Source organism: Cyprinus carpio, chromosome A3, assembly GCF_018340385.1.
Source record: "Cyprinus carpio isolate SPL01 chromosome A3, ASM1834038v1, whole genome shotgun sequence".
Taxonomy (NCBI): Eukaryota; Metazoa; Chordata; class Actinopteri; order Cypriniformes; family Cyprinidae; genus Cyprinus; species Cyprinus carpio.
This window is the reverse complement of record NC_056574.1, coordinates 3,233,206-3,257,085: the sequence shown is the minus strand read 5'-3', so window position 1 is coordinate 3,257,085 and position 23,880 is coordinate 3,233,206. Positions and strand designations below refer to the sequence as shown.

At 39.4% G+C, this 23,880-nt stretch overlaps 2 protein-coding genes across 3 annotated transcripts; one reads left to right on the top strand and one right to left on the bottom strand.

Annotated features, from left to right (window-relative positions):
* Window positions 1-2,462: 2,462 nt before the first annotated feature.
* On the top strand, window positions 2,463-9,564 carry LOC122135580 (MICAL-like protein 1). Its single transcript, XM_042715361.1, is given in 15 exon segments — window positions 2,463-2,605; window positions 3,171-3,219; window positions 3,429-3,570; window positions 3,680-3,747; window positions 4,196-4,239; window positions 4,604-4,917; window positions 5,273-5,298; window positions 6,724-6,840; window positions 7,296-7,422; window positions 8,338-8,398; window positions 8,400-8,414; window positions 8,661-8,734; window positions 8,940-9,060; window positions 9,141-9,187; window positions 9,271-9,564. Coding segments are annotated over 15 exon segments (1,473 nt in total). The 3' UTR covers window positions 9,396-9,564.
* Window positions 9,565-12,845: 3,281 nt separating this feature from the next.
* LOC109110766 (GTPase IMAP family member 8-like) lies at window positions 12,846-23,316 on the bottom strand. 2 transcript variants are annotated; one of them, XM_042715960.1, is made up of 7 exons: window positions 22,689-23,316; window positions 22,242-22,341; window positions 19,818-19,874; window positions 19,079-19,648; window positions 18,254-18,841; window positions 16,190-17,617; window positions 12,846-14,296 (listed from the first exon to the last, which is right to left on the bottom strand). In XM_042715960.1, exons 2-7 carry the CDS (start codon window positions 22,261-22,263, stop codon window positions 13,611-13,613), a joined length of 3,351 nt encoding a protein of 1,116 aa, XP_042571894.1. In that variant the 5' UTR covers window positions 22,264-22,341; window positions 22,689-23,316; the 3' UTR covers window positions 12,846-13,610. The 2 variants fall into 2 exon arrangements, with proteins under 2 accessions (XP_042571894.1, XP_042571897.1); XM_042715963.1 differs by lacking the exon at window positions 19,818-19,874 and having other exon boundaries at window positions 22,689-23,199.
* Between the last annotated feature and the right edge of the window lie 564 nt (window positions 23,317-23,880).

Sequence of the window (23,880 nt, the reverse complement as noted above, 5' to 3'; positions counted from 1 at the left end):
TAAATATGTATGAATTCAAACTGCATATTTCTTCTGAAGTAAATGTCTCCTAATTTAAGAATATTTAAACATTTGCATTGGAAACATTGTGCACATTTACAACAGAGACAAATAATGTTAATTAATGGAAAACTCCTTTTGTTGTATAACTTTATTGTCCCCCTTAAGGGAAACTAGTTTTGCAGCAGTAAGTCACAACACATACAGACAATACATAATCTACAGACATATAAAAATAATACTTAAAGCCCCAGTCGAATTACAAACCCAATTCCAAAAAAGTTGGGTCACTGTACGAATTGTGAATAAAAACAGAATGCAATGATGTGGAAGTTTCAAATTTCAATATTTTATTCAGAATACAACATAGATGATATATTAAATGTTTAAACTGAGAAAATGTATCATTTTAAGGGGAAAATAAGTTGATTTTAAATTTCATGGCATCAGCACATCTCAAAAAAGTTGGGACAAGGCCATGTTTACCACTGTGTGGCATCCCCTCTTCTTTTTAGATCCAGTATGGTTTTCCGGCCTTGACCCTTACGCACCGAGATTGTTTCAGATTCTCTGAATCTTTGGATGATATTATGCACTGTAGATGATGGTAACTTCAAACTCTTTGCAATTTTTCTCTGAGAAACTCCTTTCTGATATTGCTCCACTATTTTTGCCGCAGCATTGGGGGAATTGGTCCTCTGCCCATCTTGACTTCTGAGAGACACTGCCACTCTTAGAGGCTCTTTTTATACTCAATCATGTTGCCCAATTGACCTAATAAGTTGCAAATTGGTCCTCCAGCTGTTCGTTATATGTAAATCTAACTTTTCCGGCCTCTTATTGCTACCTGTCCCAACTTTTTTGGAATGTGTAGCTCTCATGAAATCCAAAATGAGCCAATATTTGGCATGACATTTCAAAATGTCTCACTTTCAACATTTGATATGTTATCTATATTCTATTGTGAATAAAATATTCACAATAGAATAATAAGTTTATGAGATTTGTAAATTATTCCATTCCTTTTTTACTCACAATTTGTACAGTGTCCCAACTTTTTTGGAATCGGGTTTGTATATACATAGGCCTATTTAATTTTTTTTTTGAAACTGGTCTTCCCAGTTTGACACATTTTCATTTTCAAATGTGATGTCTATTAAAATAAGGCTGTAGCTCATATAGTAGCCTATTGTTCATGTGTTGATATCTACTAAAGCCTTATGACCACAGTCCCAGGGCCCATATGCAATAAACTTCTGCGGCCCCACAAACGTTATGGGCTCAAGCCCTATTGTTGATTTTTCTGAAGTAAATAATGTTGTGTGAATCGTAACTATTCACAATCTGTTTTATTTAAGGTATAGGCTAATGCTTGGAAATGCATCTTTACAGTTTACATAATGAAAGTGACGTGACATACAGCCAAGTATAGTGACCATTACTCAGAATTCGTGCTCTGCATTTAACTCATCCAAAGTGCACACACACAGAGCAGTGAACACACACACACCGTGAACACACACCCGGAGCAGTGGGTATCATTTATGCTGCGGCGCCCGGGGAGCAGTTGGGGGTTCAGTGCCTCGCTCAAGGGCACCTCAGTCGTGGTATTGAGGGTGGAGAGAGCGCTGTACATTCACTCCCCCACCTACAATCTTTGGATTAAGAGTCCGAATCTCTAACCATTAGGCCAGATTTGAATTATTTTGTCATTTAAAGCATTCTATAGATATATTTATCATGTCGGTGAAGTGCCAAGTAGACCCTTAGCAGTTCCGAATGATGTATACGCTTACCTTTATGATCAAAAATTACGGCGTATTTTTAAGTTTCCACTGTTATTAAAAAAAGAAGAAAAAAAAAACATTTACTTTCACTTTCACTTTTGCGTCATGCGACGCTGCTTCTCTCCGGAAGGAGGCGCTGTGGGCCTGAAATTACCTGCAAATGATTACAATGATTATAATATTATATTCATCTTTTCAGACTTCAGTCTCATGCAGCAGTGTTTGTGTTTGGATATTATTTTGTTTCCAGATGTGTTCTGGTAAAGTGTTTCATGAGAACATTAGCTCATCTGTATTTAAAGCGCAAGTTCTTGGATCTGTATATTTGTTTGCTCTGGTGTTTTCTGTGAACGCGATCGTCGGTCTGATCTGATCAAAAAGTTCAAAGCAACAGAACGACGGACCGCGACACTGAAATTTTAAACGCGCATTCTGAACGGGTTTGCGATCTGATGGAGTATTATACACATTCATAAAAGAGAAAGATTTTGCAGCTGTGTGAAGGCAACGGAACTGGAAAATCACTACGAGACCGATGAACAGAGGCGAGACTGATTCCTCATTCCGCGTCCAGTTATATTCTGTTCCGGTCTGAAGAGCGCGTCCTCGCGTGAACGACGCTTTAACCGGAGTGACTGAAGCAGTAAATAAGAGTTTTTGTTGTTGTTTTCGGTCATGTGTTCACTGAAAGCTCTTCGGGACTGGTGTCGAGATGTTTGTGAAGGTTACTCTGATGTTCTGGTCACAGACATGAGCTCTTCATTCACAGATGGACTGGCTTTCTGTGCGATCATCCACAGACACAGACCCGATCTACTGTAAGAGTCAGCCCTGAGTCTTGAAACATTATATGCTGCAGGATATGAGACAAAACTAGTTCAGTAGTAAAACTAATACACTTACAACAATGTTAAAAGTTATTTTGTCTATTTTAATACCTGCTTGATTTATCTGCAGAATGAAGCAATGGTGAAATAATGGAATGAAATTGTATCAAATGTCATGTATGTGAGTGTGATTTAATCATAGCGAAACATATGAAATATTATCTTAGGTGCATATTTTAAACTTTCACAGTCCTAATTGATAGATAGATAGATAGATAGATAGATAGATAGATAGATAGATAGATAGATAGATAGATAGATAGATAGATAGATAGATAGATAGATAGATAGATAGGTTGGCTGGCTGGCTGGCTGACATCCAAACACACTCCTCCAGCCCCAGTTTGAAAACTCTTGCTCTTATTTAAATGTATACATCAGCAATGTTTTCTGGTCTGTGTAGAAACTCGTCTTCCGCCTCAGTTTCTTCTCATGTCCAGATGTGTTCTGCATGTATCTGATGTATCTTCATCTCTCCGTTTGTTTCTCTCGGCAGAGATTTTCACTCACTGTCCAAACACAATGTCTACGAGAACATGCGTCTGGTGAGTTTCTGTAGACATCAGCTGGACTTTAAAAATGTTGAACCATCACATGTGAGATGATGAATCTGTTCAGTTAAATACTCATAAGAGCTTTATTTATTCTTAGAAATAGCAATAAACCATCTGAGATCTCAGAGAAGCCTGTACCTGTGATGTGTGTTATGGTTGAGTAGTTTGTCCAGCTCTTGTCCTTTATTCCTCTTCATCAGGCGTTTGATGTTGCGGAGCGTGAGCTGGGAATTCCTGCTCTTTTAGATCCGGATGAGCTGGTGTCTGTGGAGGAGCCGGATCATCTGTCCATCATCACTTACGTCTCTCAGCTCTACTGTGTCTTAAGAGGACACTCTCATGGTACTGATCATGATGGACCATCAACCATTAAAGATCTCACATGTTCATCATTATTCGTTAGAGCTGAAATGTGTCATTTTATTAACTGAAAATCTCTGTATTTGATCAGTCAGTCAGAAGATTCCTGTGAACAATGAATCCAGCAGCACCAAAGCGCAAGACCAGACACACTCTCGGGTATCTATCTATCTGTCTTTCTGTGTGTGTGTGTGTGTGTGTGTGTGTGTGTGTGTGTGTGTGTGTGTGTCTTTTTGTCTATCTGCCTGTCTGTCTATCTCTCCTGCTGTGTGTCTGTCTTTCTCTCTGTCTGTCTTCCCATCAGTCTGTCTCTCTGTCTAGCCGTCTGTCTATCTGTCTGTCTCTCCAGTTGCCTGCTTGTCTGTCTGTCTGTCTTTCTCTCTGTCTGTTTTTACATATGTCTATCATATGTCTTTCTGCCTGCCTGTCTGTCTGTCCATTTGTCCACTAGTCAGTCTGTCCGTCGGTCTGTCCAACCCATCAACTTGTTTGTCCATCTGTCTGATAATTAATCTCTCTGCTGTCATTCTCTCAGTTCTCATCAGGTGTGATCAGGTCTTCAGATAAAAGAGTCTGTAGTGTCTGTCACACGTGTCATCTCATTTAGAGGGTTTTGGTGAAGGGACGTCTGTATCACCGCTCCTGCTTCAGGTAAAACACACAGTCACGCACACACACACACACACACACACACACACTGTCACAAACACACATGCTCTCTCTCTCTCTCTCTCTCTCTAAATACACACTCTCTGTCTCTCACACACGTGTTTGTTTCACTATTAGTGAAGACATCACATATACTTTCATGACTTCTATTGTTTTTATATCGGGTTAATTATATTTTTAAGGCCTAACCCAACCCCTAAACATAACCATCACAAAAGTATGTGCAAAACACAGGATTTTAATGGAAACATTAGATTTAAATAAAATCGGTTAAAAGGATTTTTAACTAGTGAGGACCAGTCATATGTCTCTAGTCATGTCTTGATTGTCTCCCGGTGTGTTTCAGATGCAGTCTCTGTCGTCGCGCTCTGCTGCCGATCTCTTTCTCACTGGACAGAGAGACAGGTTCACTGCAGTGCAGTTATCCCTGCAGACCTGCTCCTGAACACGACCGGCCCGCCGATCACTCACAGAACCACACCAGTGAGACGGACGGAGACAGAAGTGAGACAGAAGGAGACGAGGTGAATGATGGACGTGTCTTCACCTCATCAGAGACTGACATACAAGAACCTCCCAAACCTGCTCCCAGAATGAGGGCGGAGTCTCAGGAACCTCCTCACCCTGCCCCCAGATCACCGGATCATCGCCCTGACAACGGTTAGAATCTTCATCCCTGTGTTACTATATTACACTTACTATTGTTACAGTGTAAACATCATTAAACAGACAGTCTAAGCTCTACATTCTGATTGAACAAGACAAAACTACTTACCCAACTGTTCGGTGATAATTAATGATTAATGAATTTATTTGAATTCAAACTGAACTTTTCTGTTGTTGTTCAGTCCCATCCACTCTCTTCCCAACATGCACTTGCAATTAATAATTAATAATGTTGTATTGTGTGACTGTTGCCAGTTTTACATACACTGGTATCAATAGTTTTGTCATGTTTACTAATGATCAGCCGAGTTTGTTTGTTTTTTTATTGTTTCTTGAGTGTTTTTTGAAGATGAGGACGGGTCCAATGATGAAGAGGTACTGAATGAAGGTTGTTTCTGAAGAACTGACACAAAGCAGCACTGGATTTTCACTAGGTGAAGCTGGTTTATATTTAGTCTCCTCTAGTTTAGACGAGTCATGTGATCTCCAGGCTGGGAATAGAGTTGCTGCTGTTAGCGGCAGAACTGTCAGTATCAGTGAGAAACACACTGTCTGTGACTCATTTCAACTAATGATCAGCTATAAACAATAAAGAAAGGGAGGGTCAAGAACCTCAAACTTCACCTAATTCATCGTCCAGTTATCATGAGATCAGATCCGAGTCTAGACCTTCAGAGACCAGAATAGACCCGAGTCCCAAATTCAGACCTAGAACCAGGATCTCCACTTTAATGAACTGAAATAGAGAACACCGTGCAGCTTTATTTCCCCTTTCAGAGTCATTGTCACGATTTGCTACTGTACGGGAACACGGAGCGAGGAGTACTAAACCAAGGAATTTATTCATGTCGCAGGAATCAAATGTAGCACAAGGAGTTGACAAACACAGGAAACACTATTTATACACAGAACAGGATAATAGGAAGGCACTTACGAGGAGCGGACACTGGAGTTAGCTTTGGGGCATTAACTGCCGGCTGACTTGACTCGAGAACTGCCGGCGTTTCTGGGCTGAGGACAGAGATGGGTCTGGGAGGAGATGGGTTGTTGGAATATTTGGCTGGGTATGTGGAGGTTCCTGGCGAAGGGTGAGCTGGTGAGGCTCGGTGGTTTTCGGGAGGGACTGGATGAGGATTGTTCTGAATTTTCGCTACCTCCAGATTAACTCATTTAAATAAAGGACATGATTAGCCAGCTCAATAAGGGGAAAACTACTAGTGGGAAGATCGCAGCCGATAATGTCATCATGCATCCTCAGCTGAAAACAAACAACGAGTACAGAGTCGACCCAGCTCACCTGTTTGATAAGCTCTAGGAACTCCTGTACATACCTCTCCAATTCCCGATTGCCCTGCCGCAGACACCAAAGCCTGTCTTCAGTCATAGTCATCGTGTTTTGGTCCGGTATTCTGTCACGATTTGCTACTGTGCGGGAACATGGAGCGAGGAGACCAGGAGTACTAAACCAAGAAATTTATTCATATTACGTAGCACAAAGAGTTGACATAAACACAGGGAACACTATTTATACACAGAACAGGATAATAGAAATACGTGACACACCAGGGATCAATAGAAATTACACAGGGAACAACTGGGATGAAATCAAGATAATCAGGAAAGGAACAGAAAACTTACCAAATATGGGCATAGGAAACACATACAGCAAAACATACACAAAACATGTGCATGTGTGTGTGAGAGAGAGAGAGAGAGAGAGAGAGAGAGAGAGAGAGAGTGACAGTCTTGTGTGTGTATGTTTTAACATCAGACTGTCTCTCTGATTCTCTCTTTGTCAAGACAAACCCTTCCAGTTGTGAAACCTCAGTTGCACACAAACCCCAAACCTCATCCTCAGTTCCCAGCATGCACCAGGCTGCAGCACCTGTTCATGGTTTCCCGCTCATCAAGAGGAAGGTTAGACTTCATATTGAGACTTTGTTACTTCATATAAATGGAAGGAGAGCTTAATTTATAGTACAAGACAGTCTTAGACAAATAAGAAAAATACTTTAATTTTATTATTATTTTTATTATTATAATTACTACTTTGGTCAAATACATAATTTCTTTCAGGTTTCAATTAACATGCATCTGTTTCTCTGTATAATCATATTTAAAAACATATTTTCAAACATGATATGAAAAGAGCTTTACGATGGACTGTTTGCAGCAACTGCTGCAGTTTAACTCAGTTTTTAGATGTAAACTAACCTGAAATGTGTCCAAACCTTAAATGATTTTGATATTAACACACATTAATAAAACACAGGATCACGAACACAACATTACCTTCTGCTCCATGAGGTTAGGGATTGAATCTGATCAGATGTGAGTCTCTGTACTGATTGATTAAATGAACGTGTGTTCAGGTGAACACACACACACGCGTGTCAGAGAAGCAGGTGTGTGAGGAGCAGAAGACGCTGGAGGAGTGTCTGCTGGAGCTGGAGAGGAGAGGAGTGCAGCTGGAGAGAGAGATGAGAAGATGTATCACCGGTGAGAAACAACAGAGACGCTAATGCTAACAGACAAACATACAGTAACAGCTACTATAGAGGAGACAAGTGCAGGTGGAGAAAGAGAGAGAGATGAGGAGATGCACCGATGGTTAGAAATACCAGAACAACAACAGACATGCTAATGCTAACAGACATGCTAGCAGACAAACTTACAGTAACAGCTACTGTAGAGTAGAGGAGTGCAGATGGAGAGAGATGAGGAAATGTATCAGCGGTGAGAAACAACAGACACGCTAATGCTAACAGACAAACATACAGCTACTGTAGAGGAGAGGAGTGCAGATGGAGAGAGAGGAGGAGATGCACCGATGGTTAGAAACCAGAATAACAACAGACATGCTTATGCTAACAGACACGCTAACAGACAAACATACAGTAACAGTTACTGTAGAGGAGGGAAGGTGAGAAACACCTGAACCTCCTCACATAACAACAGACTAATGCTAACAGACATAGCGATGACATAGATGTGCTATGTTTAAAAAAAAAAAATCTGACAAAACAGACACACTATCAAACCTGCAGATGCAGTAAACAGACATGCTAGCAGATTAGCTAAAAGACACACACGGTAACATCTGTTGCAGAATTATTTACAAAATGAGTTCATTCACACCTTTTTTTAATGCGACTTTTAAATCACATGAATCCATTTGCCAGGCGAGTTAAAAGTCACTGGATGTACTTAATGACCAGCGAACACTGACATGTACATGAATCAGAAAAACAATGAACAGTTCAATAGTGGATTTGAAAAGTGATTTAGTGTTTTATTTCTGATGTAACTCAAGTGATCAATAATCATCAGATCAGCAGGACTAAAGCTTGTTTGTTTAGAATCAGAGGCGTAGTTTGTGTGGTTATGATGTGTGTGTGTGTGTATGTGTTTCAGAGAATCTTCTAGTCGACTGGTTCCTTCTGATTCATGAGAAGAGCATGTTGGTGTGCAGAGACAGAGCTGGTGTATATGTGAGTAACACACACATACACACACATACACATACACACACACACACACACACACACACACACACACACAGATACATGCTGAACAGAATAATGTGTGTGTAATGTGAAGTGTGTGTGTGCGCGTGTGTTTGTGCGTGTGCGTGCGTGTGTGTGTTTGTGTGTGTGTGTATGTGTGTGCGTGAGTGTGCGTGCGTGTTTGTGTGTATGTGTGTGTGAGAGTGTGTGTGTGTGTGTGTGTGTTTTCAGGGTGAAGCAGCAGCGTCTGGAGGATCAACAGGTTGATGTGGAGTTTGAGATCAGATGCCTCTTCAACAAACCAGGTGAGCAGAAACTAAATAAATCAAGTTTATACATGTGAACATGTTTGTGTGGATTAATATTGTTTAGTGTGAATTCTGCTTTAATCTGGTATTAACCGATCTGAGGATGACATGTCAGTAGTTTATAGTTGATTGTGAATGTGTGTGTGTGTGTGTGTGTGTGTGTGTGTGTGTGTGTGTGTGTGTGTGTGTGTGTGATTCTCACAGCAGGACTGGAGCTCCGCCGACAGAGGAAAGTGTCATCAGTCACGCCTGCGTTCACGCTTGCTGTCAATCATCCAGCAGAGGAATGACATCATCAGCAGCCTGGATCAGGACAGGAAGAGGTCAGAGGTCACCTGATCAGCAGGGTGAGGTCACATGATAATCGTGTGTTATTGATGTATGTGTTTGTGTTCTTCTTCAGGGAGGAGGAGGAGGACGAGATGCTGACGGCTGTGATCCAGAGGATGGGTGAGAAACACTTTCAGTTCAGTTCATCAGAGACAGTGTTGCTTATCATTTTTACTGCTTTAACACTGTGTCTCTCTCTCTAGAGCTCCTGACACAGACGGACAAACAGCTAGACAAATGCAGCAGCAGGTTTAAACGTCTTCAGATGTTCAAGAAATCCAGCCATAAGACTGAAAACACCAGCAGAAGAAAGAAGAAAAACAGCTGAAGAACAGAGAGAGACTTAAGATGCTTATTCAGAATTGTACAGTAACGGTAAAAACACCCATCAGGACGAACTGAACTGTTTCTACCCCTTTTGTTTATTTTTAGACTTGTATATCTGTATTTGTAATTATTATTGTGATTATTATTAAATGACACACTTTTATAGTTAACCAGGAAAGTTTCTTCTTTTAAAACTAGGATATTTGTGCTAGATGATTTGGAAAATGTTCCATTATTAGCCCAGTAAATGACATTATTATTATTTAATTGTGCTAAATGAATGTTCAAATGGCAGACTTAATTCACATTTAACAGCTTCTACTAAAAATTACATACATGACGTGAATTTTCAGTACAGTGCTTCTTTATTTCAGTTTGAATGCGGTTTTCGATCTGCTCGAGACAGTCGGGTGTTTGAGTGCATTTTTACACATCCTGTTCAAGCCTGTCAGCGCTTGTTTTCATCGTGGCCTTTATTCTCCTCAGCAAAATTTAATCATCATTTAAAAAGGATTGTCGCAATCTCTGTCTGACTGCAGATTTAATCAGTGACAGCTGCTTCACAACAAAATGTTTCTCAAGGGGAAAAAAAATACAGCAGATTTTGAATTAGAATATATAGACACTAAATCTAGTTTTCCATGCAACTACAGATGTATATCACAATCATGGGCGTCTGCACCATTGTATGTGATATTTGACCCACTCACTTTTACTGTCTTTAATTCAGCACATAAATTTGTTCACTTTTCAGGTGGGTCTGGCTGTGTGCTCACATACAGTAGGCTATTGTCACTAAACAAGTTGCAATTTGACTGAATGGCCATCATTTGTTCGCCTGATGCTATAAAAATGGGAATGTGACGTCATGATTGACAGCTGAGATTGACAGCTTCTTCTGAGGTGCCAAGGAACTTTTTCTGGATCTTCAAAAGTAGATTGGAGTTGTGTTTACCTTATTTTAACACAAGCCTCTTGTACGGCAATCAGCAGACAGAAATTGGAGCAGTCAGGCTAATTAAAAAGGGGTCTGTGCTTGTGATCGACTCTGCAGGAGTGTGGGCGGGACTTCACTCACTACTGCGCAGACTCGGAGATGATCCTCAGTGCAAAACACAAGATATATACCTACATATACCTAAACCTACACGTCTCCACCCCTAAAGGCCGGGACACACCAAGCTGACAGTCAGGTTGGTTTGTTTGGTGCATTCCAAACAACGGGGCCGTCGGCGCGAATGAGAGCTCTGATTGGATGTTCAGTTTAGCGAATGAGTCAGTGCCCGAGTTTTAAAGCGAAAGTTATGAAAACAAGCACGTAAATGAAGGCTTCACAGATTAATCAACGTTACAGATATACGAAATGTAACAAAGCAGAGCTTGCTTACCATTTTGAATATCTGCGTTTATCTCGTATATCTTTGTTTCAGTTTCTCCTTTTGAATGACCAACATATACTATTGATAACTGCTGATATAGACAGTTAATTCCCCTCACGCATGCACAGAACGCCGTCGGCTTTCGTAGTCGCTAGTTCTTTTAAGTTGGGTTGCGTGTCCCGGCCTTAAACCTACTCATCTCCCAGAGCTCCACCCCCTAGAGGTGGATCCAAACACGCCCCCTGGATCTTGTGTTCTGCAGTGAGGGGCTACTGGACTCAGGTCCCAAATCAGCGCAATATGTCCGTGCCCTATTAGGACATTGGCGGCATTACTTTGCTTCAATGGAAGAGTGAAGGTGTGTCGTCCATATTTTTTTATAGTCTATGCTTTCTAATAGTGAAGCTATTGGTTTTAATTACGTAAAGTGCTCCTATTATGGGTAATGAAAGGTTCATATTTTGGTTTTGGGAGTCCCCAACAATAGGTTGACATGCATGCAAGGTCAAAAAACACATGTGCATTTGTGCACTTATAATGTGCATTTATTTTTGCCTTATTTTCTCAATGACTCAACGATTCGCTCAACGATTTCATTTTTCTAAACCCCTCCTTTGCGTGACACTAATCAGCGGTGTTTGTCCAATTGGTCTCATTTTCATTACATCATGCCTGTAATGCCTGATGTGTACAGCTTTACCAGGGAAACCTCTGTTTTACGATCCAAAAGTGGAACCTAGTGGCAAAGAATACATTTTCATTTCCATTCAGACCAAGGCAAAAAGACCAACAAGTGGGCGGGCAATATACTAATGTTTCATGTTGACATCAACATGAAACGGCTTGGGATTCGTTTTAAAAAATGACTCGATTCAGTGTTGACTTTCTTTTGAGAGACAATAACTTTATACATGGTGCACTTTCAGATTTAAAACTTTGCAGGATGTTTTCATTCACTTAGACCTGTGTTACACAGTGCATGAAAGGTAATTTTCAAAAATCCATAATAGGGATACTTTAAAAACACAAAGGCATATTCACTATAACTTTTCTGTTTCTAAGCAACTTTATTAATAAACCACAGGGCAGTGTCGCCAATAAGTTTTTGTTTCTGTGTGTGCGTGAGCTGTACGTTCTCTGACTTTTAAAAAAATCCTTGCTTCATTGAAAATCAGGCTGCTCCTGTCCTCACTCCACTCCGATCCATTACTCTGCTTTGGGGTGGCAAAGCTCACTTTTAGGGTGGCAGTTGCCACCGTTGTGGACACGCCCTGCTTGCCATTGGTCAGTTTTTCGCAGGCAAATTCACTAAAATGGATTTGCGTTAGTGAATAAATACAGTAGTGTCCGTATATTTTCCCATAATCCTTTACTGTTCACAGTATACACATTTTACAGTATCTTATTGTAGCCTACATATTACAGTAAAATACTGTTCAAATTACCAAAATCGGTTAGTGAAGGGTTCTCTATAGAACCACAATTAACTTCTTTTTTTTTTTCTAAGAGTTTATAATAATCTTTATACTGTATAGTTTTTACCTGATGAGCAGGTAGGTGCAATGAGACTGGCAACAGCTGTGCTGAATCTGATTGTAGTGGAGTAATGAGGTCCTCTGATGCCGGACTGGTGTTGATACAGACATGACAGTTACTGCTTTATTATAAAAAAATATATTTGATGGGAATTCAGCCTGTTTCCCATTGCATGATAAAAAAAAACTGCTAAAGATAACACCGCTAATGTGACACATATTTCATTAATCATCTCACAGACATATATCAGCTTCTTTATGAAACCTGTAAATACAGAAAAACACAGGTACCAGTAAATGAATGTCTCAGCAGAGAATCTAAAATGATGTATAATGTGTACAGTTAGCCAGTCATAATATAAAATATAAAATCCGAAAGACTTACTGCATATGAACCTTCTTGTTTGATACTTACCCAATAAATTAATAGCTCAACGTGAAATAATGAATTGATTCAAAATTATTTTATTAATTTACAGAATATCACAATTCTGTAAACAGTTCATCACAATGTACAAAACAACTGGACAACACTGAATCATAAAATTACATATACTATTAATGTACAATCCAAGTTACTTATGTTCATTTGAAATTCTAACTTGTTTCTTGTTTGTCTGAGTTATCACATTGAAAGGTGTTTTTCTCCGAACTGACTTGAATTGCATTCAAGCTGAACATTTGATCAGTTCTTGCATTCACTGGGAATTGAACCCATGACCTCAGTGTTGCTGGAGTCCTCTGCTGTTTGAGCTACAGGAAAATATATTTAATTAACTGAGGAAACATTAGATATAATAGAAAATGCATTAGGTGTGAGTTTGAATCAGCCATCTTCTGTTATGTCATTAAACATAAGAGAGCAGGCCCACTTACTGCTTAGTTAATCTTGCTTCTATATTAGTTAATAGCATTCAGTTAAGTGTTAATGTAATACTACCTATTACTTCATGCATAGTTACTTGTTAACAACGGATCATTATTCTAAAGTGTTAACAAAAAAAGCTAAAGCGCATACACAGAACATCACAAGTGGATTCTTTTCTTTTAGCAATCATTTATTCAGTCTGTGTGTTTTCATCTATCATTTTTACTCTGTTTATTTCTTTCATCTAATCTGAATCTCAGAGCATCTTCAGACATATCATTACTGTTCACCTCAATCTGGTTCTCTATGGTCTCTTCTAACTGATCTCCATGACCCTGTCATTTACTCTGAAGACAATGAGAAACGCACGCGGTCCAGGACTGGATAAATAAACACTTTCAGGTTTTAATATTTTTGTGAAAAATCCATGAGTATCAACTACAGACACAATACTGTCTTTGTTTCTCCTCTCGTCTGAATTTCCAAGCATTTTCAAGCATCTGATTCCTGTAGTATCCTCCTCCATTCTGCTCTATCATTGTGTCAATCTTTTCCAGCAGATCATTCACCTGCTCTCTGTTACTCTGATCTCTGTTGTTGAAGACATGAAATCTGCCTCCACACTGCTGTACTGCACGTCTTACAACATCGTTCTCCTCGATGAGTTCCTCAATGGTTTTTCCTTTCAGCAGATCTCCATAAGTGAAGAGAATGATGGAGTATTTTAACACCTCCTGACCAAACAACATCTCAATCTGCTGCTCATGTTCAGTGAAACTCCTATTCAGAGGAGACACAATGAGAAAAGCTTGAGGTCCAGGACTGGATAAATAAACACTTCTCCTTATCTCTGTCACTGACTGCTCAGCGTAGATGTAAGTGAATTCAGGAGTATCAACTACAGTCACAGATCTGCCTGAAACAGTGGCCTGAGCAGCTGAACATTCACGGGTTACTGCAGTCACACTTATCTCAGATCTGAACTCTTTCTGTCCCAGTATTGTGTTTCCAGCTGCACTCTTTCCACCACCACCACAACCCAGCAGCACAATCCTTATGGGTGAGAGACTGGAGACTGGAGTATCCTGGATGTTGGCAGGAACTCTTTGTCTTATTCGCACTGTATGGAAAAAAAAAATTCACACAATCACTAATTTTACTTCAACATGCACTTTACATGCAGGTGCATCTCAATAAATTAGAATGTCGTGGAAAAGTTCATTTATTTTAGTAATTCAACTCAAATTGTGAAACTCGTGCATTAAATAAATGAAATGCACACAGACTGAAGTAGTTTAAGTCTTTGGTTCTTTTAATTGTGATGATTTTGTCTCACATTTAACAAAAACCCACCAATTCACTATCCCAAAAAATTAGAATACTTCATAAGACCAATAAAAAAAAAAAAATTAGTGAATTGTTGGCCTTCTGGAAAGTATGTTCATTTACTGTACATGTACTCAATACTTGGTAGGGGCTCCTTTTGCTTTAATTACTGCCTCAATTTGGCGTGGCATGGAGGTGATCAGTTTGTGGCACTGCTGAGGTGGTATGGAAGCTTAGATTCTCTATGGGGTTCAGGTCTGGTGAGTTTGCCGGCCAGTCAAGCACACCAACACCATGGTCATTTAACCAACTTTTGGTGCTTTTGGCAGTGTGGGCAGGTGCCAAATCCTGCTGGAAAACGAAATCAGCATCTTCAAAAAACTGGTCAGCAGAAGGATCATGAAGCGCTCCAAAATTTCTTGGTAAATGGGTGCAGTGACTTTGGTTTTCAAAAAACACAATGGAGCAACACCAGCAGATGACACTGCACCACAAATCATCACAGACTGTGGAAACTTAACACTGGACTTCAAGCAACTTGGGCTCTGAGCTTCTCCACCCTTCCTCCAGACTCTAGGACCTTGGTTTCCAAATGAAATACAAAACTTGCTCTCATCTGAAAAGAGGACTTTGGACCACTGGGCAACAGTCCAGTTCTTCTTCTTCTTAGCCCAGGTAAGACGCCTCTGATGTTGTCTGTGGTTCAGCAAATTTCTTGACACGCCTGTGTGTGGTGGCTCTTGATGCCTTGACCCCAGCCTCAGTCCATTCCTTGTGAAGTTCACTCAAATTCTTGAATCGATTTTGGCTTGACAATCCTCATAAGGCTGCGGTTCACTCGGTTGGTTGTGCAACTTTTTCTTTCACACTTTTTCCTTCCACTCAACCTTCTGTTAACCTGCTTGGATACAGCACTCTGTGAACAGCAAGCTTCTTTGGCAATGAATGTTTGTGGCTTACCCTCCTTGTGAAGGGTGTCAATGATTGTCTTCTGGACAACTGTCAGATCAGCAGTCTTCCCCATGATTGTGTATCTTAGTGAACCAAACTGAGAGACCATTTTGAAGGCTCTGGAAACTTTTGCAGGTGTTTTGTGTTGATTAGCTGATTGGCATGTCACCATATTCTAATTTGTTGAGAGAGTGAATTGGTGGGTTTTTGTTAATTGTGAGCCAAAATCATCACAATTAAAAGAACCAAAGACCTAAACTACTTCAGTCTGTGTGCATTGAATTTAATTAATACACAAGTTTCACAATTTGAGTTGAATTACTGAAATAAATTAACTTTTCCACAACATTCTAATTTATTAAGATGCACCTGTACTATGCTAACTTACACTAGATAAAGGAAACCATATCACTTTCTATTCATGTCAGAAAATGTCCAGGACAGATTGTGTGAAATGTTTGCAAGTACTGTGAGTAGAAAGATGAATGAATGAATGAAAATCCTTTGTCACTAATGTGATCAATGGCTAGAACATCAGACAAAAGCTGACTGACTGCGAGACGGAGCAGACCCTCAACAATAAAAGTGACTTCTGGGTTTAAGAGCAGCATGTAGTAAGTGATTGTAAATACAGAATTTAACCAGAACACTTTACAGAACTGAAAACTAAGCATAAATAAGAAATATACTGTAATATTTATATTGACAGAATTATAAGTCCATCATTTCAACTTACTCATTCCGTAATCTCTAACTGGACTTTGAAATTTCAGTTTTTCTTCTATTTTTTCTTCTTCTCTTTTCTGTCTTTCATCTTGTTTCTGTTTCTCCCACTGCATTCGTTCCTGTTTCATCTGCTCAAGCATTTTCCTCTCATTTTCCTCTCTGTCTTTTATCAGTGTTTTATATCGTTCTTCTCTCTCATTAAATTCTTCTTCCCTTCTCTTTCTCTCTTTGTCCTGATTCTGTCGTTCTTCCTCCATCATCATCTTCATTCTCTCTTTCTCTTCTTCATGTTTCTTCATCTCTTCTTCTCGTTCTCTGTTCATTTTCTCCATCCGGATCTTCATCTTGTTTTCTTCTGCTTCATATTTAGATTCAACATCTTCTTTCTCTCTTTCCATTTTCTCTCTCTCTTGTGCCGATTTCTGATTAAATTCATACCAAACTCTCTGTTCTTCCTCTCTTCTTTTCTCATCCTCTTCTTCTCTTCTCATCTTTTCCTCTAGTTTTTGTTTCTCCCATTCCTCTCTTTCTCTCTTTATCTCCTCACACATCTTTTCCTCACTCTCTTCTTTTTCTTTCATTAGTGTTTTGTATCGTTCTTCTCTTTCATTAAACTCTTCTTCTCTTTTTTTCCTCTCATTTTCTATTCTGTTCATCAGTCGTTCTGTTTCTGTGTTGTATTTGATCTGAAGTTTCTTTTTTTTTTGCTTCAGTTGCTCAGTTTCATGTTTAAATGTCTCTCGTTCTTTCTTCATCTCTTCTTCTCTTTCTCTGACTCTGTCCATCAGTATCTTCATCTGTTGTTCTTGTTTTTCTCTCTCCATCTCTCTGAACATCTTACACGAATAGAAACTCCCTCCGTTCTCTTTCAGCATGTTGTCTATCTTCTGCAGTAGATTGGTCACCTGTGTTCGGTCTTCAGTCTGATTATTATTGAACACATGGAATTTGTTTCCACACGCTTCAATCAGCTTCATCAGAGGAGATCCAGGTTTTCCCAAACACTGTTCAATGCTTTTGTTTTTCAGATCGTCTCCTCTGGTGAAGAGCACCATGGTGAACATTAAAGATTTCTCACCAAACGTCTCTTGGATGATCTCCACTGATGCTTCCTCATGTTTAGTGAATCGTCCCAGTGGTATCAGTAAGAGAAACACATGTGGTCCAGGCAGGATCATGGAGATGCAGTGTCTGATTTCTCTCTGGATCTCCTCATTACTCAGTTCAGTATCAAACAGTCCTGGAGTGTCGATCACAGTAACACGTCGACCGTTGATTTCAGATGATTCTCTCTGACTCTCTTTAGTCACTGATTCAAAAGATGCTTCTGCCTTAAAAGCATCTCTTCCTAAGATGGTGTTTCCAGTTGCACTTTTCCCAACTCCAGTTTTTCCCAGCAGCACAATCCTCAGTTCATCATCTGTGTTTTCTCTTGAAACTGAAAATTAAAACAGAACAAATCATATAGAAATTTAAGAAAACATCTTAATTAACTCAAATGACAAGATCTGCGGGGGGATCTACAGGGGGTTTTCACCAGTTTCATTATTTTCATGAGTCAAATATGTTCTTTGATATATGTATGCCAATTCAAAGTATAAATGTGGGACCTTTTCCATGTTTAAAACAGTTTAATAAACTTTGGTGAAACTCACCCCATGCCTACAGTTAGATGATGAGTGGCTTCCGCCAGACATTAGATACTTTTACTTTTATAAATGATCATATTCATGCATCCTAGCTGAAAAAAAAAATGTTTAGGTTTAGATTGTAAAAAGATTATTAAAAAGATTAGAAAATTACAGTAAAACTTCCAGTTTAAGATCCAGAGAGTTGTAGTAGTTATGTGATTGGGGATAAAAATTTAATTTTGAATGTTCTAATAATCTGAACATTCTTTGACCTTGTTTCTGGAATGTTTGAATTTTTATTTTTTTAACTTAAGAATGTTCAATGTCACAGTTCTGCTGTTTAAAAATACAAATGTATAAAATACAAATGATTAAAACTAAAAAAAAAAATATATATATCTATCTCCATAGTTTAAAGCTCAAATAGATTTTCTGCTCATTACCTTGTGACAGTAAATGTGTCTCTAGTGAATTAATTTTCTTCTTCATCGCTTCAAATTGCAGCAGTTTTTTCATCTGTGCCTCCAGAAATGTCTCTGTAGAGAAAAAGCCTCCTCTGTTTTCTTCCAGCATCTGCTCAATGTTCTTCATCAATGTGGACACTTGTGTTTTGGGACCAAAGAAATTATGTCGTCCTCCGAAACTCTCAACGACAGACTGTGTTTCTTCACTGAGTTCTTCTGTCTGATGCTCTGAGTCCTGCATTATGAGGATCATGATGTGTTTGTTGATTCTTGAGCTGAAGATCCTCTGGATTTCTTCCATTTCTGCTTTGTCTTCATTATTGAGTGGAGCATCAGGAACAATGAGGAGGAAAACATGAACTCCAGGATCACAGAGAGACACACAGCTGAGAGTCTGACGCATCACTTCCTCCTCTGAGAGCCGAGTCAGAGCTGGAAGCTCCACCAGATTCATCAGATGACCATGAAGCTCCACATCTGTCTGCTGCAGGATCCGCTCTGATACGGAGGATTTTAATATCCCGTCACTCCCGCACACGACCAGATTCAGGTTCATAGCCTCTGAAACTGACAGAAGAAGAAGACTAAAACATGTTCAGTTATCACTAGAAACATTTCATTGATTGATTTTTCCGCACATTTCTGCCATATGTACATAAACGGACATTCTCCACTGATAAGCTACAACTAAATATTGTAGAAACTTAATTTTCTGTAAAGTTGCTTTGCAACAATCTGTATCGTAGAAAGCACTATACAAATAAACTTGAATTTAATTGAAACATCAAATATCATCACACTCACGTCTTCCTGTGGTCTGTTGTTTCACTGTGAAATACTGTGCAGCTTCAGCACACTCCAGGTGATGTCCATCATTCATTTGCACAATGTCCTCAAACATCTGCAGGAGATCATCAGGAGAGCTGCTCCTCTGAAGACTGAAATGTCTGTTTGCACATTTCTGAATGATTTTCTGTAAGATGTCATTGGTTTCATTGGGCTCTTGTGTGCTGAGCACCATGGTGTGTTGATAAACCTGCTCAGAGAAAGAGAGCAGCACCTTCTCCACACACTCCTGATCTTCTGCTGAACACTGCTCATATCTGAGGAGCAGCACGATCACATGGGGTCCTGGATCAGACAGAAACACACACTCTCTCACTGTGTGTGTGATCTGATGATCTGAGATGTTCGTCTGGAGCAGCTGAGGGCTGTTGATGACCATCAGGTGTCTGTCCTTCAGTCTTCCTCCGACTCTCTCTACAACATCTGGAGGAGCTTCACTGTCAAACGCTGCTCGTCCTAAGATGAAGTTTCCTACCAGACTGTTTTCTGACACACTCTTCCCCAGAAGAACAATCCTCAGATCACTCACTGAAACACACGAGTAATGTTACAACTTCAAGAACTGTAGCATTCTACTATCACAGATAGTACACTACAGCAGGACTACATTTCACATTTGTGTTTTAGATTGAGCAAAACTGCCCACATTTGTTGCATATTGATCATTATAGTCATCGATATTCTTCTCTAGACTTACGGTTGGGTGGTCTTTCTTTGCTCCGTCTTCTCCTCTGAGCAGTACCGTGAACAACAGCTGTAGAAATGAAAAACACAAATTCAATTCTCTCCTCTGTCCCCCTCCACCACCTCCCACCGCTTCTATAACAGCTGATGATTGCGCCACATTCTTCACAGACAAAACCAGAACGATAAGTAGTCAGTTCTTAGCCGCAAACACACAGGACTTCAAACCAACCACACCCACTGCTAAAACTCCCATCTTCTCCTTCTGTTCTCTCACTGAGGCAGAAATAGCCAGCCAGCCATCCTACAACATGTACTCTAGATCCAATCCCCTCATACCTCCTCCAAGCTAGCTCTCCTACACTTTTACCAGCACTCACACACATCATCAACACGTCTCTTCACACCGGCACCTTCCCCAACCAGTCAGGTTTCATGAGGGGCCATTCAACGGAGACTGCACTATTGTCAGTCACGGAAGCCCTGCAGATTGCAAAAGCTGATTCCAAATAATCCGTTCTTATTCTGCTGGATCTATCGGCTGCATTTAGCACTGTCAATCATCAGATCTTCATGTCTGCCCTCTCATCACTGGGCATCACAGGGATTACACTTCGTTGGTTTGAATAATATCTTACTGGTAGGTCTTTCAGGGTGGCCTGGGAAGTGGTGCTCTCCAAAGCACATCAACTGGTCACAGGGGTTCCTCAGGGATCAGTTCTTGGACCCCTCCTCTTCTCCATATACACTACATCACTGAGTCCCATCATACAGGCACATGGCTTCTCCTACCATTGCTATACTGATGACACACAGCTTATCTTTCATTTCAACTGGATGATCCAACAGTAGCTGCATGGATCTCAGGCTGCCTGGCGGACATCTCGGCATGGATGAAAGAACATCACCTACAGCTCAACCTGGCAAAGACTGAGCTTCTTGTCTTCCCTGCCACTCCAACTATACAGCATGATTTCTCCATCCAGCTAGGTTTGTCTACAATTACCCCATCAACTTCGATCAGAAATATTGGTGTAATCTTTGATGACCAGCTGACCTTCAAAGACCACACTGCAAAGACTGCTCGATCTTGCAGGTCTGCATTGCACAACATCAGAAAGATCAGGCCCTTTCTAACGGAGCATGCTGCACAACTTCTTGTCCAGGCCCTTGTCATTTCTAGGCTGGACTACTGCAATGCTCTTCTGGCTGGACTTCCATCAAGCACAATCAAACCTCTACAAATGATTCAGAATGCAGCGGCATGACTTGTCTTCAACAAACCCAAAAGAGCGCATGCTACACCTCTCTTTATCTCCTTGCACTGGCTACCGGTTGTGGCTCGCATCAAGTTCAAGACCTTGATGCTTGCATATAGGACAGCCACAGACTCAGCACCCGCCTACTTCCACTCACTATTACGAATCTACATCCCCTCCAGAAGTCTGAGATCCGCTAGTGAGTGGCTTCTAGTGGTACCATCACAGAGAGGCTCAAAATCACTTTCCAGAACATTCTCCTTCACCATTCCTAGCTGGTGGAATAATCTTACAACCCCAATCCGGAATGCTGTATCCCTGACTACTTTCAAGCGACAGCTGAAAACGAATCTCTTTCGAAACTACTTGGCTACATCGTGAAAAAAAAAAAAAAAAACTTTTTCTAACTTGTACTTATTTGAACAATGTCTAAAACTTGGTATTACAAGCACTTCCTGTGTCTGTTTTCACTTTATGTATCCCAATTGTAAGTCGCTTTGGATAAAAGCATCTTCAAAATTATTAAATGTAAATGTAAATGCTGTCTTTTTCATTCCATGCTTTTTTTTTCTTTTTTTTTTTAAATAGCAAAAATGTGAGACCTAAACAAACTTCAATGTTATATAATCTTTTATGAAATGGTTTAAGAACACCAACACTGGTATATACTGGTCTTTCGATCCGAAAGAAAACATTTTCAGTGTTTCATCACATATATTAAGAACAGTACTTAGTATTTTAATGATTTCTGGTTACATGAATAATATATGTATTATTTCAAAAACATCCACAGAAACTTGACTGGCAATGAATAATTAAATATCCCTAAATTATCCCTTTTATTTTAAATACTCGAAGTAAAAATTCCCCCCATTTCATTGTACTTAAGTACATTTTTGGTTAGATAATTGTAATTGAGTAAAACATCTTAATGAAAAACTACATAAATCCGCTGTTCATCTTACAAAAGGACAGATTAATTTCAGCTCTTCTAACTGAATTTCAGATGTTCTTTACATGATCTACTTTTATTCATTAAGCAGATCAGCTGAAGACATTCTGTAAACCTGTATATCTCCACATTTTTCAAATGCATTTTCTTTTAAAGCTCTTTAAAAGAGATGACTGACTCTGATGTTGATTCAGCTATTGATATGATTGTTAGATGAAAGTCTCACCTCGGCTTTCTCTGCTGGACATGTTGATGTTCTGTTCTTTCTTAAGTCATCAGCTGATCATCATCTTCTCTGACTCCTGACGTCTGTCTCTTCAGTCATCCTGTCAGATATTACATTGATTTAACCTTATTAACACACACTAAATATACGATTTAATGCCAAAACAAGGGCTTTTTGAGAGATTTGTTTAGCAACGTGCACAATTTTAATAAAAATGAATGCAAAATGCATCAGTTGCAAAAGCATTACACTTTATAACAACTGATTGATTTTAGATTGTGTGATCGTTTCTCTGACTGACACATGAAAGTGAAACCAACCATTTCTGCGACCCATACGGTTACAATTAAACTCTTAATAAAACTTAAATCATAATATTGTGTCGTATATCATATTCACTTATTAAACTATGGACCACAAAGAGTGTCTTTAAAGTAAATTAGATACCTGCATGTCGAGGTTTCATGAAAGCAGGAAGAAACCTGTGTGGGCGGAGTTTGTGACGAGCAATATCTAAAGGTTTTTATTATTATTATTATTATTATAATTATGATTCTTTCACTTACACTTAGATATAAAAAAAATAAAAATAAAACGTCAACAATAAAAACAGCTTACTGATTATCTTAAAAGTCCATAGATATCTTTTACACCTGGGCTAGCACTTTTTTCCAGAGATTTCAGAACAGCTTAACCGATATTGCGTCATCGGGCAGGCGTGGCCTATTTGATAATTTGCATAGGTCAACGATCATGCGCAGATTGGGAGGAAAGCCGTTTGCTAAAATTGCTTCAAATAGCGTTACTTCTCCGAGGTCATGGGTGTTTTTCATATTATATTCATACTGTTACAACTTAACGTAACCTTTCCGCGATCGAGGGTGTTTCGTGTCAAATTACATTCATACTGTTAAAATTACATTAACACTGTTATAACTTCAGATATCTGTCCAGATCTCAGGTGTTTCATGTCAAATTACATTAATACAGTTATGGCTTCAGATCCCTGTCCTGATCGTTCCATGTTCACAATATACTATTCAGTTATGATATACCCATTTCACTTTAATAAGCTTACTGACTTCACATCCATTCTTTCATGACTTCTATCACACAAGACAAGTCTGCAGTTAAACCTCAGATTTTATTCATCTCAGTACTTTTCCAAAGCCCACTGCTTGTAAAGAAAACTCTTGTAATTATTCATAATTCCATCCTAAATTGAATTAACACAGAAAGAACATAAGATATTTGATAATGTTTGAAGGACTGGTTGCTTCAGGGCTTACAGGATCTTCTGAGGTATTATCTCCCAAACCATCACTTGAAGAGTGAAGAGTCCATCCTGAAGAGTGGACTGTCACACTACAGAGAAAGAGATCGATAATAAAATATTTGAGGAGTGAAAGGTGTGAACAGGAGCACTGTCGTACATGTCTGAATGTGAGTGGCTTATCAAACCCATGATTATTTTTGTGATTACCATGGACGTCAATAACCATGTTTGGTTTGTAGTAAAACTTACAGTAAAACATAAGTAGAGTACTAACGTTACGGCACGTTTTACATTTTTTGGTTGTTTATTTGTTTTCGAAAATAGCTTAACTTTAAGACAATAAAACATAATAGATATAAAATA

Excerpts from the sequence above, each read along its gene's own strand:
- LOC109110766 (XM_042715960.1), bottom strand. The coding sequence starts at position 22,263 with ATGTCCAGCAGAGAAAGCCGAG. Across the intron at positions 19,875-22,241 it reads GTCCAGCAGAGAAAGCCGAG|CTGTTGTTCACGGTACTGCT; the intron begins GTGAGACTTTCA and ends TCATTTCTACAG. Across the intron at positions 19,649-19,817 it reads CAAAGAAAGACCACCCAACC|TGAGTGATCTGAGGATTGTT; the intron begins GTAAGTCTAGAG and ends CGTGTGTTTCAG.